A 16,065-nucleotide genomic window follows, 5' to 3' on the forward strand; every position below is an offset into this window, starting at 1 on the left:
ATAGTGAATTAAATAAATAAATGTCATTATGATGTTAATGTGCCATCTCACATCAACTTTATGTTAAAAGTTGAAAAAAATTTTTTTTTTTTTTTTTTTTAAATTGTTGTTATTGTTGACCCATCAGGCGGCAAGACCTGCTGGCCTATTTCCACGGGCTCAGTTTTTGGCCTTTTTAATTGTGTTTGTTGTTACGCAGCCATATGCAACGGACATCTTCATCCATGCCGGTACCTTGTTTATGGCCATTGACATGAAATGATCGAGCAGGAAACGGGCCTCTGCCAGGGTGCAAGAACCAATCACAGCGGAGACGTCCACGGTGTCACCCTCCTCCTGGAAACAAACACCACGAACGGGTAATTCAGGTAACTTTGTCAAATAAAGGAGGCATGAAATAATTCTTAAACGGGGAGATAAATTCTCTCAAAACAACAAATTTCTCAGCGAAAAACCCGCTGAGAACATTTTTTAAATCACACAGGAAACTCCACGTGCGCTAGTAAGAGCTGACAGGAAGCTGGCAATAAGAGAAAGCTCCTTCCCTTTCTGCAACCATTTGCCTCGATCCATCTCTCTGACCAACCAGTACAGCTGAATAAACTGCCAGTTACATTTTGAAGTAACTGTTACCTCCTCATCAGGCTCCCTCACCTTGGTTTCCTCCATCTGCATAATGTTGGCCTGACATTCTGCGATGCTGTCGTTGATGTAGTCGATGTTGGCCGTCAGTGCATCCACTTCTTCGTTGAGGGGGGGCACTGCCTTCTCCGCCTCCGGCCCCTCCCTGACCAGTCGCTCCCTCTTCCTGATGACCTTCTCCTTACGTTTGGTCAGCTCCTCCCGTTGCTATAAACGCAGACAGACAGGACGGGACGTTTTTACACTTATTTTTGTTTTTGCAGCCCACTGAGGATGATGAATCATACGAGGACAAGAGGATATAGCCGTTAATTAAAGACTCCCCCGAGGTCAGGCTCTTACACAATTTTTCCAAAAACAAACCCAGAAACAGCCACTCAGACTCTGACTGGCGGCACGGCCGGTGATTAATCCGTCCGGCCCAAATCGCAAAGTACAAATCAGCTGAAACAATCATTACAACATAACCCAGACCACAATGAAACAGTAGATACGCGTACATAACACAATATGGAAACAAGGTAGAACAGCAGCAACAAAAATGCAACATGACAGCCATCCGCACAAAAACAAAAACACCCTGTTTCTTTCCCATATAGATTCCATAGTTCCTGGTGGATGGACGATGATGGTGATGATTTCCAGGTCAAGAAAGAAAGTCCCTTTGACAATGAATTTAACACTCTGCCGGGAGACGGTTAATGTTTCTATCCACAACAAACAGCTAGATCTGACACACCGGCACGTCACCAGTCCTCTCACTGACATCTGCCGGACTCCTCTCATACTTTTCTTGCCCCAGGCCATTTTGATTCATCAGAGAAGTTTGGGGAAATCGGAAACAGCTGTTCACAAACCCAACATTTTTATACGACTGTGTTTGAACACCTGACTGTACCGGTTCGCCAGGAAAACAAGGAAAGCCACTGACGAAAGCAGATTACCTACATCGTTTTTGTGAATTACTACTGCACAGCGTACTGTGCCGTGCGTAGGTTCGAGCCTTTGCACCTGAGAACATTCGGTATTTTAAAACGCGTTCTGTCTCATCCTGAGAAGATACACTGAAAGTTTTTGGTAGAGCCAATTGCTACACAGAAAGTTACATTACAAATTACCACCCCAGAGCTACCAAATACAACATGTCCTCTATTGTTTAGTCACGGTCACTATCAGTACTGAGGATTGCAGGGTATCAAGCTTTTCCTTCGCCTGACTACATGCATAGTCCCTGCTAATCCAAGGTGTCAGGCGGGCACCCTTCCTTGGTTCTTCCTTAGTTCCTGTCACGCTGCACCGCTGCGGGCCTTCACCTTGAGGAGGCGGTTCATGTCGGCCTCCATGTTGGAGATGGTCATCCTCTGCATGATGACGTCACAGATGCGCCGCTCCAGAGACTGCCACTTATTACGAGCAACTCTGGTGGAGTAAACGCCTACGGTGCGCCTGTAGGAAGAACTGCACACACACAGCGCGAGTCAATAATGTTATTGATTAATTCATCGAAATGATTCAACACTTCTATGCACATTCAGGGATGATGTGAATAAACTCATAAACAAGTTCCAGAGTTGGTTAACAAGGAGTCTGTATTGATTCCTGATGCAGAATTATGTCATAAAATCCAACATAATAATGGAAAAACAGCCATGTTCAAAGACAGACTTATGGCACATTTTAGGGATTGATAAGATTCTCCTTTCCAGAGCGACTAATCATGATGGTAAAGGTGCTCACGGTCTTACGAACACCTCAACTTACAGTATTTCATGTTGCAGGGATGAGGCCGCTGGCATATTTTGGCTCTCTAATTTAGTAGCCTTTCCATATTTGCCTCTCTGGAAACATTAACATGCGGCCGAGCCCACACAGACTCACCGAGTACCGTTGGGAGCTACGTTGCCGGAGGAGTACATACGTCCAGATGGAGGTCTGTGGGCGGAATCCTGGGCAGGTTCGGGGAGACTGACTTTCCTGATGACCTTACCTGAGGTGGGCCTGACCTGCCTCCTCAGAGCCGTCACCTGACACACACGCACACGCACACACGCACACACACACACACACACACACACACACACACACACACACACACACACAGAGAAACGTGAGGACGGGTGAATACTAAAAGTGTACCACAGGCATTTCTGCATGCATAATGTATGGGTATGCTCATACGAAAGCTGTGTTTTTTCCTTTTTTTACAGGCATAAAGTGAAACGAGTAGCGTCGCCTGTGAGGCAGCAGTGGGAGATTTTATTACCTTGAATCTCTCAAGCATAAAAACTAACCGTGACTAAATGCACCTCGACTGTTTGCCAATGTCTTGGAATTTGTGCGTCAGTTTATTTAAAATGAAAGTACAAAAAAGCTGCACAAAGCTGCTCACCTCCTCAGTCTTCCTCCTCAGAATGAGCTCCTGCTGCCTCTTCTGAGCCTCAAGTAACTTCAGCTGATGCTGAGGAAGAAAAAAAACAAAACAAAAATGCAGTATCAACAAAATTAGTTCCATGAAAAGATCTGAACTAAAGGCCGTGGAAAACCTCCGCGTCACTAACCTCTTGCTTTCGCTGGTCTTTCTTCAATGTAGCAATTTCTCGGTTCCTGCGAGATTCGTTCATCCTGTTCTTCTCCTGCTGCTCCTTCATCTGCTTCATGAGACGGACCTGGAACAATCAAAGCAAAAATCCAAAAAACATTCGTATTACACACACAGATAGAGAAAATAAGTCAATTTTCTGTTGTGAAAGTTCTCATGAGATTTGAGAAATCTTTTTAATTTATGGATAATTTGTCGAATCCTCCCTCTTTACTTTTTCTTCCTCCTCTGAAATGCTGCTTGTTGGCTATAGTCTGTCCTACCAACCATTTTCATGAATTGCGAATCATTTGTGTTTTTAAAACAAAGTGGGGTAAAGACAGTAAAATGGAAATTGACAGGAAAGATGGTTGAGACACACTCACACAACAGAAAAGACATTTGACAAGAAGGAATTTCATTAAAGTATGTGCCCTTAAGCCTGCTGATCCAACCGGACTGCATGCTTCTGATGCAACGCTAACCAGCAGCCTCAGGTTTCCACCGGAGGCGTTACAGTACAGCATTATCCCGATCAACTGCAGTAACTTATCATACCTTCGTCTTCTTCATTTCTGCCACATCCATCTGAAGCTTCTTCAGCTGCTTCTCGTACTGTGACTGGTTCTTCAGCAGGCGGGCGTGCTCCTTCTGAGCAGACTGCAGCTTCTGAAGCTCCTTGTTCATGACGCTCAGCTTCTTCTCGTACTCAGCCTTGATTTTGCGAGCCTTGTCCTCTGTGCCGCTTTCTACTGAAGCTGAAAGTGTGCCACATAAGAATCATGACAAACTAATTTTCCATTAAAAAAACAAAAACAAAAAAAAACTATGCTGTAAAAAGTTTTAAATGGTGCATAACTTGGCTTCTTTTACTTGGAAGAGTTTTGTATGTTACAACAAAATTGTGCTTCAATTTTTTAACATCTTTTCTCTAATGTTTTATCCGGTGAGAAACTGATCTTCCGATGTCAAAAAGTTTTTTGTTTTTAAATTAGACAGTCTGAAAAAAACACCTCGCAGCTTTTAGAATCTGTGTCAGACAAAGCTTTGATCCATTAGTGATGACAAACATAAATGTGACTTTCATCGCCTTGCTGCTGGCAGATTACGTTCACGACCGACTTTAAAGGATTCTCTGAAGTACACAAAGTCTGATGTCTTCTGGAAGAGCTTTTTCATTACTAAAGAACAAAAGCTGAAATCAGACGTGTAGGATGAGATATAAATTCTTCCAAAGCGAAGTAGGACAAGCAAGAACTCAAATATACTTCACTTTAAGACTGAAAAAAACTGATCAGGAGGCAGAGACATTGAAAACCAAACCTTCACATGACTTTTGGTGGATGTTCTCATCCAAACTGCCTGAGCATGATGGATAAATTATATACAGTGCACTGCTCTTTCCACTGAGTGATACATGACCCCCCCCCTTCTGGCATTCCTGTCTTACTCATGTTTTGGAGGACACGATCCCTCTCCAGCTGGGTGTCCCTGATCTTGCACTGCAGCATCATCAGCTTCTGTTCGTACTGCTGTTTGAGCGTGTGAAGACGCCGCTGGCTGTTTTCCAGCTCGTCAATCAGCTTCTGCTTGATGGCGATCTCACAGGTGATGTTGGCCAGGTCGGCTTGGAAGTTCTCTGTTAGTACACAGATAGTCAAAGTTAGCCTCAACAAGCAGAAGGATGTTACGGTCACAGATCTGTACAATGTTTGTCTCTGGAAACATTTTTCCTAAAATGACCCATATTTTCAGTCGCGCACTGTGCAGTAACCGTGGTAGTCCTGGCCATGTTCACGCCAAACATGCCGGACCCCATCTGATCCATACAAATTTATTTTTGCTTTCATCTGACCAGAGAACGTGCTGCCAACATTCATCGGGCTTCTTTTCATTTCCTTTGGTTTCATCCTGCAGCTTTGTGCTGTTTTGTTATGAATGGTTTTCTTCTTGGACAGCGTCCGTAGAGGTTCGTGTCCTTCGCGGTGTCTGATCAGTCACTGAAAAACCACGGTAAATCCTTGTGCCAAGTCAAGAGGCACCGACTCATCTGTTTTTTTCAATGCACAAGCGGTGTAAATAGTGAGCTGTGCGTGGCGTCGCTTTGCGAGGACGGCCGCTGCGCCTTCTGTTATTGGCAGTGTGGCTCTTCCTGTACCGCGTAGCCACTGCTGCAGCTGTGCTTCGGCTCATGGTCGTGCAAATAACTTTAATTGGAAATTACAGGTGTGCTCACTTTTGTTGCATTGAGGTTGTACTTTGCGGGCCTGTGTTTTCAGTTGCAGTCTATGTGACCTGTTTGTTTTTAATCATACGTAAGATCAAATACCTTAAACTTAAAAATAATACAATTATTGTAAGATGGTACAATTTTGAATCATTTAACTTTTTAGTGATACTATTATGAGGTGTACTCAGTTTGGTTGTGGACTGAATACAGGGCATTAAAGTTAAGAGGAACACAGGCCACAGCTTGGGAAAACTGCAGGTAGCAGCCTTGGTTTGAATCCAGTCTTCTTCGGTCCTGTTCCAACACAGCACCTAAAATGCATCTTAAATGTTTCCTTGGTGGTCCACGCACAACTGGACTGCTATAAATGCATGTGTAAATGTCTCGAAAACATGGTTTCCTTTCCTACAGTAGGAGCGGCACAGGTTTACGTTTGTGGGGCTGATCTGACAATGACCTCACAGCTCCCCCTGGTGGACAACCTGCAGCCTACTAAATGCGACTGAGTGAGTTTGTAACTTGTTTACAGACAGATACAGAGAGAGAGAGACAGAGAGAGAGAGAGAGAGAGAGAGAGAGAGACAGAGAGAAACAGAGAGAGAGAGAGAGAGAGACAGACAGAGACAGATACAGACAGAGACATAGACAGAGAGAGAAAGAAGAGAAACAGAGAGACAGAGAGAGAGAGAGAGAGAGACAGACAGAGAGAGACAGAGACAGAGACAGAGACAGACAGAGAGAGAGACATTGTCCCTGATACCTTTTTCATCTGACTCGGAGTCAGAATCATCAGAGCTCTCTTCCACATCCATCTCCTCCTCTTCCTCCTCCTCCTCCTCTTCTCCTTCCTCATGGTCGCTGCCCTCCTGGACCTCCTACATCAAAACGATCAACGATCAATATCTGAATGCACTTCTTAATGTGTATTTTAATGCCGATTCACTGTAGGGACGTCGGTCGCACCATTTCTGCGTCCTCGTTGGCTCGCTCGGCCATCTCCTTCTCGGTGCCCTTTTCTTGCTCGTTGTCGGGAATCTCCTCCTTGTTGGCACTGAAAGATTCAGACATGGCGAAGAGTCAGCGACGTCATATATCTGCTGCGACTACGCCATGAATATTTTCTGAGCTGAACACATGGTTTATCCCAAGTGGACTGTGAGTGCATCTTCACAGGTACTGTAACACACAAGTTAACATTAAGCATATTTTCCATAGTAACATCTGTGGGTAATAAAGACACTTTCAGTTTTTTTTTAGTAGGTCTTTTTGACAAATAAGCTTTTTAAATGGATTTCACCACAGTGCAGCAATAAAGCTCGTAACCGTGTAGGATTGAATTTACTGTGCTATATATGCAGACACATTAATGATTTTTTTTATGAGATAATGCCTTGTTTACCATGAAACATATACAGAAAGGCATTATCTCATGTCATGGTGAAATACAAGGCAGAATGTTGAGATGACGCTGCTTCGTTTTCCATTTGCTTATTTGTGAAAAAGACAGTTTGGTTTTTTTTGTTTGTTTTTTTAAACAAAAAAGGAGGGAGGCATCTCATAAGAGTCAAAACCAGCAAAAGCAAAAAAGCATGGAGGGAAAATGCAGTACAAAAAAAAAAAAAAAAGGAAATTTGAGAACCAAACCCATGAAGCAGATCTGTTGGATAAATATTTTATCCAAACACAGAGGGCTAGCAAAGTTAAACTGTCTCACACAATATCAACTGGATGGGCCGACAAAAAATGAGCACAAAGGCCGATTAACACAGTCTGTCATAAATGATAAAGAAACATTTTTTGCCTGTGCGCTCAACCATAAGGCACTTTCAAGACATTTCAGACCTTCAACACTAAAAATCGGAACAGATAAATGTTTACATAAAAGCATACATTAAAGTATTATGAAACCTTGACTATATTGTGCTGAAAATTTCTCACAACAGACAGGTGACTAGTTCCAGGTTGTCTCTAATACTTATTACAAAGTCAGTAAAAACACAAAACAGATGATGCAATAGAAAGCAGGGACGTAGCATGAAGGATCAATAGATGAGCAAAAGGGTTCACAAAGAAGATCTAAAGAGGTTAAGGTTTATTGAAATGGTAAAAATGGTTTTTTATGGAGGTCAAGTGCTGCTACAGTAGCGTTTCTCACTTTACGTGGGGAAAAATACCTGCATCAAATGAAAAAAAATAAAAAAAGTAAAATAAAATGCCGAATTAGGGGAAAGCAAGGGATGAGAGTGGCAACAGGAGGGTGGAAGCTCTGACAAACCTGGCGTCCTCAACCTCTTCCACCACCTCCTCCCTTTCCTCCCTCTCTCTCTCCTCCAACAGCTGCTGGAGTCTTCAGGGAGGGGTGAAGGGTCAAACGAGAGAAGGAAGCGAGAGATGAACGAAGGAGGGAAGAATGGAGGGAAGAATGGTCAGAGGAAGCTCTGCACTGAGAACCCCAACCTTTTATCCCCCACAGTGCCCGGCAGCGCGGCTCTGAACATTTTCAAGCTGGAGCCTCTGATCAGCCTCTGATGCTGTTGTAGCTTTCTCATCAGGGACTACTCCTACAGTGAAATCCTTCCAAATAATAGCACGTTTGATCTACATCAATTTGTAATTTGCAAAATGCAGTCAATAAAAATCGATTACACATAAACTATTTCATCGTCTGTTAGCTGTGTGGTTTCCCGGTTTACTTATCATGACTTCAAGCCTGGAAGCCATTAAATATGCCTGTTCCCATTTACCAGAGGGTATACCGAAGCAAAGTTTCTAGTTAAAATGCATAACAAGTCAAACGTGTTTAGTGATATGTCTTTGGAGAAAAAAAAAAAAAAAAAATTATATGGTTTTTGATAAAATCATAAAAGAAGTGTCAATCCAGTTTGAAACTTATTCAGATGTAAGCACAGCTGAATATGCAACAAGACGCAACAGCCAGACGAACCTACCCAATCCTAGATCAAATGTTTTGTTAATGACAGATGGCCTCGACTGCCCAAAATGATCTCAATACCTCTTCTTTTTCTTTTTCTCTCGTTTCTTCAGTTTCTCCAGGTCTTTCTTGGCCAGTTCGATGATATCAGAAGTCTCCTTCTCCGGGGCCAGCAGCGAGGAGGAGAAGGAGCCGGGCCCTCCGTAGAACGACTGGCGGTTGGAGGCGCGAGACAGATTCTTCCTCAGGTTCTCGTTCACAGCTTCGCTCTCCAGGAGTTTGGCTCTGTGGATGAAATTCAGGGACAGCGCTCGCATCAGACCCAGGTTACGCGGTGTTTGTAGATATACAACGCTTTGAAAAGTTTATTTGTGTTGTGTGTGTCAGGGGCATATTCCAAAAATGGCCTTCTTTTTATCATTTCTGACACTTTTTAATGTCTTACACTGAGGTAAAAATTTCTAACTCTGGAAGCCCGAAAATAGTCTTCAGAGACTTAAGTATGATGCATCTTACTTTTCTGTAGAGAAAATCTGTCAAAGTTTAAGCAGCCTCAGTTGCCCGGTGGTTAGACACATCTTTCTAAAACTAGTGCAGTCTAAGCAGTGCGACAGCCCTGCAAACGCCGCTATCCCTCGCGAAGGTTATGACGTTCAGTCCTGTTGAAACCGTTTTAAAGGAGGTGTTGATTCAACGTTAGAAAAATCGATTTGGAGGCTGCAGTCTGTGCTGCTTATGAACTGTATTACGTTATACTGAGAGGCGTTCCTATCACGCTGTCCCCATTTATACCAGCGAGGGTCGGCTGAACACAAACGCCTCCAGTGTGTAACACAATGCAGTTCATCAGCGCCACAAACTACATCCTCCGAAATGACCGCGCAGTTGAACCAACACCTCTCTCCAACGGTTTCAAATAACACTGCAACATTACAACCTTCGTGAAGGGAGGATTTTTAGCAGGACTGTTGTATTAGACTGCATTAGTGTTAGCTAGGTGTACCTAATAAACTGACAACTGAGTGTATATCTCCTGTCTGTAAACCTCAGCTATTTGGTAATATGTGCTTGTTAGGAGGGTCAGTTTACCCAAATGTCAAAATATTTAAAAAAAACAAAACAAAAAAACAAAAATAAACAAAACAACAACAGCAGCAACATATTTTCCTCACTCACCGGTGTTGGTGTCAAGTTTTATTTGCCGGTATCTAGAGAGATTTCTGCATCCACCCCAATACAGTGGAGGTGAACCAAAACCCCATTCAATTCCATGGGGGGAGGCAGAAATCTCACCTTCAGATATCTCAAAACCCAGGGAAATAAAACCGAACCCTTCTGCGTTGCTGGATACCTTTAAGTCCTAATAGAAAAAAATACCAACTAAAACTAGATGGAACTGATCCGTTAAAAATGAACTGACGAGACGTATTTATGATTTTACATCCCTCGTACATTTACACTTAAGAGCAATTTCTAAAGTGTGACGGAGTCTTCATCAGTCTGTGAGTTGAGTGCACTAGGCAAAAAAAGGGACTGGGACAGACAGAATGGCAGGGAAATATATATGCGTCTGCAGTCAGACTCGTTTACCTGAGGTCTTCGATCTCTTTAATGTAGCTCTGAATCATGTTTCCAATTTCCTCCGTACCTCCTTCACCTGGGAGAGACACAGGACAGATTTGAGCCGAGGGAGATGAAGGGAAAAAGTTGGTTTCCTATTTTCTAATACAACAAATCATAACATATCAAAACTGAAGACAAAAATATAAAATAAAATAAATAAATAAATAGCAATCTTGTGGTTAAAAATTTTGCCTAAAACTAATCCAAGACTTTGACTCTGCCCCCCTACCTGCCCTGGCGAGGGCCTGGTTGGCCTGGTCACTGAGCAGCTGGGTGAGCCGCGCCCTCTGAGCGTCGATGGTCTCCTGCATGGCCTTCACCCGCACCCTCAGGTTGCCGTTCTCTGTCTGCAGCATGGAGTTCTCGTGGAACATATCGCTAAAGCTCTCCACACCGTCCTCACCCACCAAGCGTTTACCCTGGGGGGGGGGGCAGGCAGTTTTAAAACCGTGGTAATTATTTCAGGGCTTTTGCTAAAAACAGCTGGAACAAAGGGTTAGTTCCTGGAATCAAAGAATAACCATTTCAAAAACGCTTTTCACTCCTCCTCTGACATGAAATAGTGAATGGTTCATTTTATCATTTGCATCTCTCTATTCCTCTCCCTGCCCCTTTGACCTGCTCCTCTCTCCTCACCGTCTTGTACTCCATCAGCTCCATCTGCAGTCGAGCTATTTCCGTCCTCAGAGCGCTGATCTGCTGGCTGGCCTTGTCCTGGTTCACCATCACCTTGTTCTTGATGTTCCGGGCTCGGTTGGCGTACTTCAATGTGTTCAGCGTCTCCATGAAGTCGCGGTCTGATGGGCTGATGCACGCGATCATCACTGTTTGGCTTAGAGAAGAAGGAGGAGGTGGATTTTTATCAGTGTTTGGCTCAGCACAAATCCTTTTTGCTGCAGTAGAATTTAATATCTAAATATGAGTATTATGGGGATTAGGATTCAAGCTAAGCTAAGCTACTTTTTTGCATGTAAGCCTACGTAAGAGATGCCAGAACAGTTTCTCTGAAATTTCTGGTTATTGTATTGTATTGTTTTGACAGTTTGCCGATTTCAAATTGAAAAGTTTGACCAAGCAAGACTTCCCTGGGCGTGACAACTTAACTAACCCGAAAATTATAGAGACGGTATTTGTGGGAAAAGGTTAAGTCAGAAACCTGTTTCCTCCTAATGAGTCCTGCAGAAGTCGGGTGAGTTTGGAGTCTCTGTAAGGCACGTGTGAGGCCCGCTTGCCCCGGTCGCCCAAAGCACTGATTACATTCCCCAGAGCGAGCTGCAGCAAAAGAAAGGGGAGAAGAAAAAAAGAGAATATTTAAGGTTGGTGCAGATGTTCACAAAAGTTCGCTCTGCACTAGTCGCCTAGACGGAGTTTGTAACTTGACTATGACATAAATACTTGTAACACATGGCACTTTCTTAAATCCTAAAGGTTTTCATTTTGGTAAATAATCATGGTTTCCATCTCAGCTGGGCTTGCAGGGGTTTAGTCACACAATAAATAAGTCAAAGAGCTGAAGATCGCCCATCTATTGCAACTAATTAATGAAACAATCTATTTAATACAACTTAAATTTCCCTCTGGTGATTCATTTGTAAAATTTCGTGACCTTTCCAACCACTAAAATGATCAGATGTCCTAACTTCCTCTCTCTGGAATTCAACCTTTCAAATCCAGTAAGCAGAGGGAACCCTGAGATGGAACTGCTGGTGACCAAGTTAAATCCAACATAACGGTTAAAAATGCTTCACATATTCTTGCTTCAAGAAAAAAAAAAACAACACTTATTTTGCTGCTTTCATTAAGTCTCTCACTGCTGAAATCAGAATATCCACATTCATTAGTAAAGGTAGGGCTCCAAACAGCAAAAATAACGTAACGGGACTTTAAGCAGTAAATCTTCCACCAATGCCTTTACCTTGATGTACTCTTTATGTTGCACTTTGAGGGCTGGATAAACATTGAGAAATCTCAGCCACTAGATGGCAGCACGACTCTAGACTAATCAAAGCTTCTCTGCAGCACTGGGCGACTTGACTAGACCCGCGGGAGCGAGGTAGAGGAGGGAGAAGCTCACCAGTCCACAGTTGATGGAGATGCCCTCTTTGGCTCGATCGCCCGTCGCTCCGGTTCTCTTCAGCCTCTCGGAACCGGCCAGGTCCACAAAGTGAAACTTGGCTGTCAGCGTCTCGTACTCGTCCATCTCAGAGTTTCCATTGGAGACTCTGTTATCGGTCTCGTTTTCTTGCTGAGTAACAATGACACACACACACACACACACACACAAAAACCCCATGAATGACACAGCATAATATCAGTGCGTTTCCTGCGTCATTGTTCCATCAAGGGACCTGTCTTCATCTTGTGAAGATTTACTGTGCAGAAAGGTACTTTTTCACTAACATTGTCGGAGGCACAAACGCGGACTTGGCACAGGTGGATGGTGAAGATGGCGTGTGATCGAGAGCTCTGGACGTTCATCTGTGTGCTGGCTGTGGTGCGAGACAGAGCGCCCAGCTTCAGGCACTGCATCATCTGAGCAGGCAGAGGAAAGAGTTTTTAAATGTCAACACACGGGTTGAACTCACCTTTGATACGGCTGGGGGAAAAAACAAAAACAAAACAACAACAACAACAACAAATACTCTCTGGCATTTATAAGAGTAAAAATGAGTGCAGCACTGAATAATATATAAATAAGGGATGAATGAAAGTGTATATGTAAAGGCTTATCGCTGGCAAAGAGGTTCACAGTCGGAGTAAATCTGTTTAGTATATACTCAATTACCTACAACTCATCTGAACATTTTATTCAACTTAATGGCGAATGACTACATTCAACGGTTTTTACTGAACAGAAAGTTTTGATGTAGCATTACAAGTCAATATCCTCCCTGTCTAATTCTGATGGCGGATTCAGACACGCATCGTCTCCGTCCTTTACCTCGGCCTCGGAGGACACGGTCCGTGCGGTCACTCCCACTGTGTAGATTCCCCCGGTGGCATCCTCGTGGATCTTGACGTGAGATTTCTGCTTCATGTCTCGTGTGGAGTCAAACAGGTCCAGAACTTCCTCATTATAAAGCTGCGTGGAGGCAGAAACACAAGAAACACAATTTTCAGCCGAGCAAATACATCACTTTAAATCATGAGTTGAATTATTAAAAGATTAAGAGAAGGTCCGAAGGTTTCACAGTTGAAACATGTCAGACTTTCTTAATACTACCTCCAATTGCATTTAGGGCCAACATGAGTACCGAAATAAGGAAGCAAGAGGAACGAATCCAGCCTAGTTCTGACAAATAAGGTTGGTGAAATCTGCGAAATGAAACGTGGTCACCGGAAAATGGAACGTTGTCAAGTCCATCTGTATTAACCCACCTGAGTGAGTGGGCGAACAGAAAGAAACCTGCGCATAGTGTATGGAATAAGAGCGTAAACTGTTTTCAGGCCATTTTAATATAAGACCGTTTATTTTGAGGGATTTTCAACCTTCTAAGGGCCTGTGACTGTTCTGCTGATCTACAAACTAAAATCTTAAATGTTAAAAATACTTATTGAGCCATTAAGGGCAAGAGTCAAAATCAAAGAGAGCAAATGCTGAATGTAAGAAATATTTCAGGGCCTGTTTAGCAAACTAGTGCTGGAGAAAAGACATGAAGGTCAGGATTAATTTCCTCAGTGTCAGACTGAAGTATGGCTTAGGTGATATTTGCCCTGATTAAATACTGTCTATCGTCATCCACTGCCAAGGGCTCGGCGTTTTCTCCTTAACACGGTTTAGATGAGGAGTCTGTAGATTCATTTAATGTTTCGGTGCCTTAGGATTTGAATGCCGTTTCAAAAACAAGCTTGAAGGAAATATGAAAAATACACGGCACCATTATACAGCGCCAAATACTACCTGTTGGAGCCCGAACTGATCATTTCCTGCCTGGTGTGTGGGATTTCTGTGCATATCCATATTTCTCAGCCACAGCTCATCCTCCTCCCCGAGAATTCGACACTGTCACAGTCTGACGGACCGGCACAACTGTCAACTCACATCTTCCCTGTTAACTCTTCCTGTCCAGACTGAGACCCCCCCCCTTTCCCAACACCTCCTAACCCCCCGATGACAGCTGCTGCAGTTCAATTGTCAGGGTGGATATTTTCAAGTGATGGAGCGCTGGTGTCAAATCTTGTTAAACAAGTAGTGTCAACAATACAGGCCTGACCCATGACATCTCTGTAAAGCCTGTCCTAATGCTAGTTAGAGGAAGATTACACTTTGTTTGTTTTACTTTCTTAATCATTTTTGGCTTAAAGAAGCAGGTAAAATAAGAAAGCGTTTTTATTTACGATGCAGCGAGATGGGTGCGTACCTCGAGGAACTGGGCGTTGATCTTGAACTCTGGTACGGGGCGTCCCTGCTCCTGGGCGGCTTGTCGGCGCTCCTCGATGCCTTTGAAGAGGTGATGGACGGCACGGGGGATGATGCCCAGCTCCTCGTCGACAATGTTGACGTCGAAGCCCGTCCCCATGGTGTAGGTCTTCCCTGAACCCGTCTGTACGGTAGGATGAAAAATGTCATTCAAAAGTACAAATATTCAGCACAATGCTGGGGCGCTGCGCTGCGCAAGTACCTAAACAAAATCTGAAAAACTGGGTGAAAATGCATTTGCCATAAAGGCACCAAAGTTTTGAAATGAACTTCAAGAGATCAGGATACCAACTTCACTTAAAAAGTTTAAATTGAAAAAATATTCTAAAACTCATCTGCTATTACCTTTTACTTGGAGGGTTATGCTAACCTGTTTTTATGCTATTTTAATATCTTTTAACCCATTAAAATTGTACCACCCTTTATTTTGTCTCGTGATATATTACTATCACATCTGGGTGATCTCAATTTACTTCTCAATCTTTGAAGTGCTACACAAATAAAAACATCACCAACAGTCAGTGAAGGGGAACTGATTATTTTCCTTTTCTGTTTTATTAAGCAATGCTTTTCAGGGTTTTACTGTATTTTGTACTTTGCAAAGCAATTTCTGACTATGGCTTTGAAATGTGCCATGAAAATACAGTTTTAGTTTTTTGTTGTATGAACTTTTCCCTCAATCAGCCACCTACATTTTCCTCCAGTTTTTTGGTTTCCTACACTTCCCAGAATTGGGGCATCCTATACAATAGGGGACATGAAGTCAGTGCATTTACCCGGGGGGGCTACGCATGCAGTGGGAGAGAAAGTTTCTCGAGTCCACTTAACACGTGTGACTCTGGTCTCTCTCCAGAAAAAGCACGCCGTCTTGTGACTGAATTCATTCTGGTCAAATAAGGGTATTGTCAGTGGAGATATCGGCAACCGTTCCTCATTCATTTCTCTCCTGATATTTATTTCCGAAAATGTATTGTCTGTTTTGGAGAAAGCTGAATAGACATGATCAATTTTACCCTATCAAAAAAAGAAAGAGGCAGAAGATTCTCTTTTAGTAACCCCCCCCCCCCCCCCCGACTATTTCTTAAAATGAACTAAACCAGGGCTTTGAACATTCAAAACTACTTTTTATAAGCCAGAAATTTTTTTTCTCTCCCCCCCCCCCATCATTACTGCCTGTTTATATCCGCAACCCAACTGGGCTGAGTTCTTGCGATGCAGCTGAGTGGGTCGGTCTAAATCTAGATTGCCTCTGTGGCTTCACAGGGACTAAACAGGTCTGATCCGGGCCAAACCGACGGCTGTCTGTGCCTTCAGAAGTAGGCCAGCACTGACAGAAGCAGTCACCGGGGAGACACGGGTTAATATGGACGCACATGAAAGATGTATAGCTGTCTAAAAAGGTGCGTGTGCGCTTCTCTTCGCTTTGAATCGCGCGAGTGGCATGCAGCAGGAGCTCCGTCACCAAGGCAACCTGAGCAGTGGGGGAGGTAATGGTCGGCGGGGTGGAGGGAAGGGTTATGGGGCCCAAACCTGCATGTTATTTCCACGTGATGAACTTGGTGGGGGAAATGAAGGACGTGTGAAGTGGAAGAGGAGGAGGAGTAACTGAGGAAAAAGAGGAGAAGGGCTGCAACTACCGA

At 43.5% G+C, this 16,065-nt stretch overlaps 1 protein-coding gene across 3 annotated transcripts in view; it reads right to left on the reverse strand.

Moving 5' to 3' along the window:
- Positions 1–16,065, reverse strand: part of kif21a (kinesin family member 21A) — a 58,298-nt gene that overhangs the window by 15,050 nt on the left and 27,183 nt on the right. For all 3 annotated transcript variants that reach the window (XM_040132401.1, XM_040132400.1, XM_040132399.1), the window contains exons 3-21: positions 14,367–14,549; positions 12,947–13,087; positions 12,406–12,537; positions 12,080–12,250; positions 11,162–11,277; positions 10,642–10,837; positions 10,235–10,424; positions 9,973–10,039; positions 8,464–8,667; positions 6,414–6,501; positions 6,211–6,325; positions 4,671–4,859; positions 3,779–3,978; positions 3,201–3,308; positions 3,032–3,100; positions 2,521–2,666; positions 1,956–2,100; positions 655–849; positions 235–336 (exon numbers count right to left, since the gene is read on the reverse strand). In XM_040132401.1, the coding sequence (XP_039988335.1) occupies positions 235–336; positions 655–849; positions 1,956–2,100; positions 2,521–2,666; positions 3,032–3,100; positions 3,201–3,308; positions 3,779–3,978; positions 4,671–4,859; positions 6,211–6,325; positions 6,414–6,501; positions 8,464–8,667; positions 9,973–10,039; positions 10,235–10,424; positions 10,642–10,837; positions 11,162–11,277; positions 12,080–12,250; positions 12,406–12,537; positions 12,947–13,087; positions 14,367–14,549 (2,757 nt within the window). The remainder of the gene's footprint in view (positions 1–234; positions 337–654; positions 850–1,955; positions 2,101–2,520; positions 2,667–3,031; positions 3,101–3,200; positions 3,309–3,778; positions 3,979–4,670; positions 4,860–6,210; positions 6,326–6,413; positions 6,502–8,463; positions 8,668–9,972; positions 10,040–10,234; positions 10,425–10,641; positions 10,838–11,161; positions 11,278–12,079; positions 12,251–12,405; positions 12,538–12,946; positions 13,088–14,366; positions 14,550–16,065) is intronic.

The sequence above is a fragment of the Xiphias gladius genome, chromosome 8 (assembly GCF_016859285.1).
Source record: "Xiphias gladius isolate SHS-SW01 ecotype Sanya breed wild chromosome 8, ASM1685928v1, whole genome shotgun sequence".
Lineage (NCBI taxonomy): Eukaryota > Metazoa > Chordata > Actinopteri > Istiophoriformes > Xiphiidae > Xiphias > Xiphias gladius.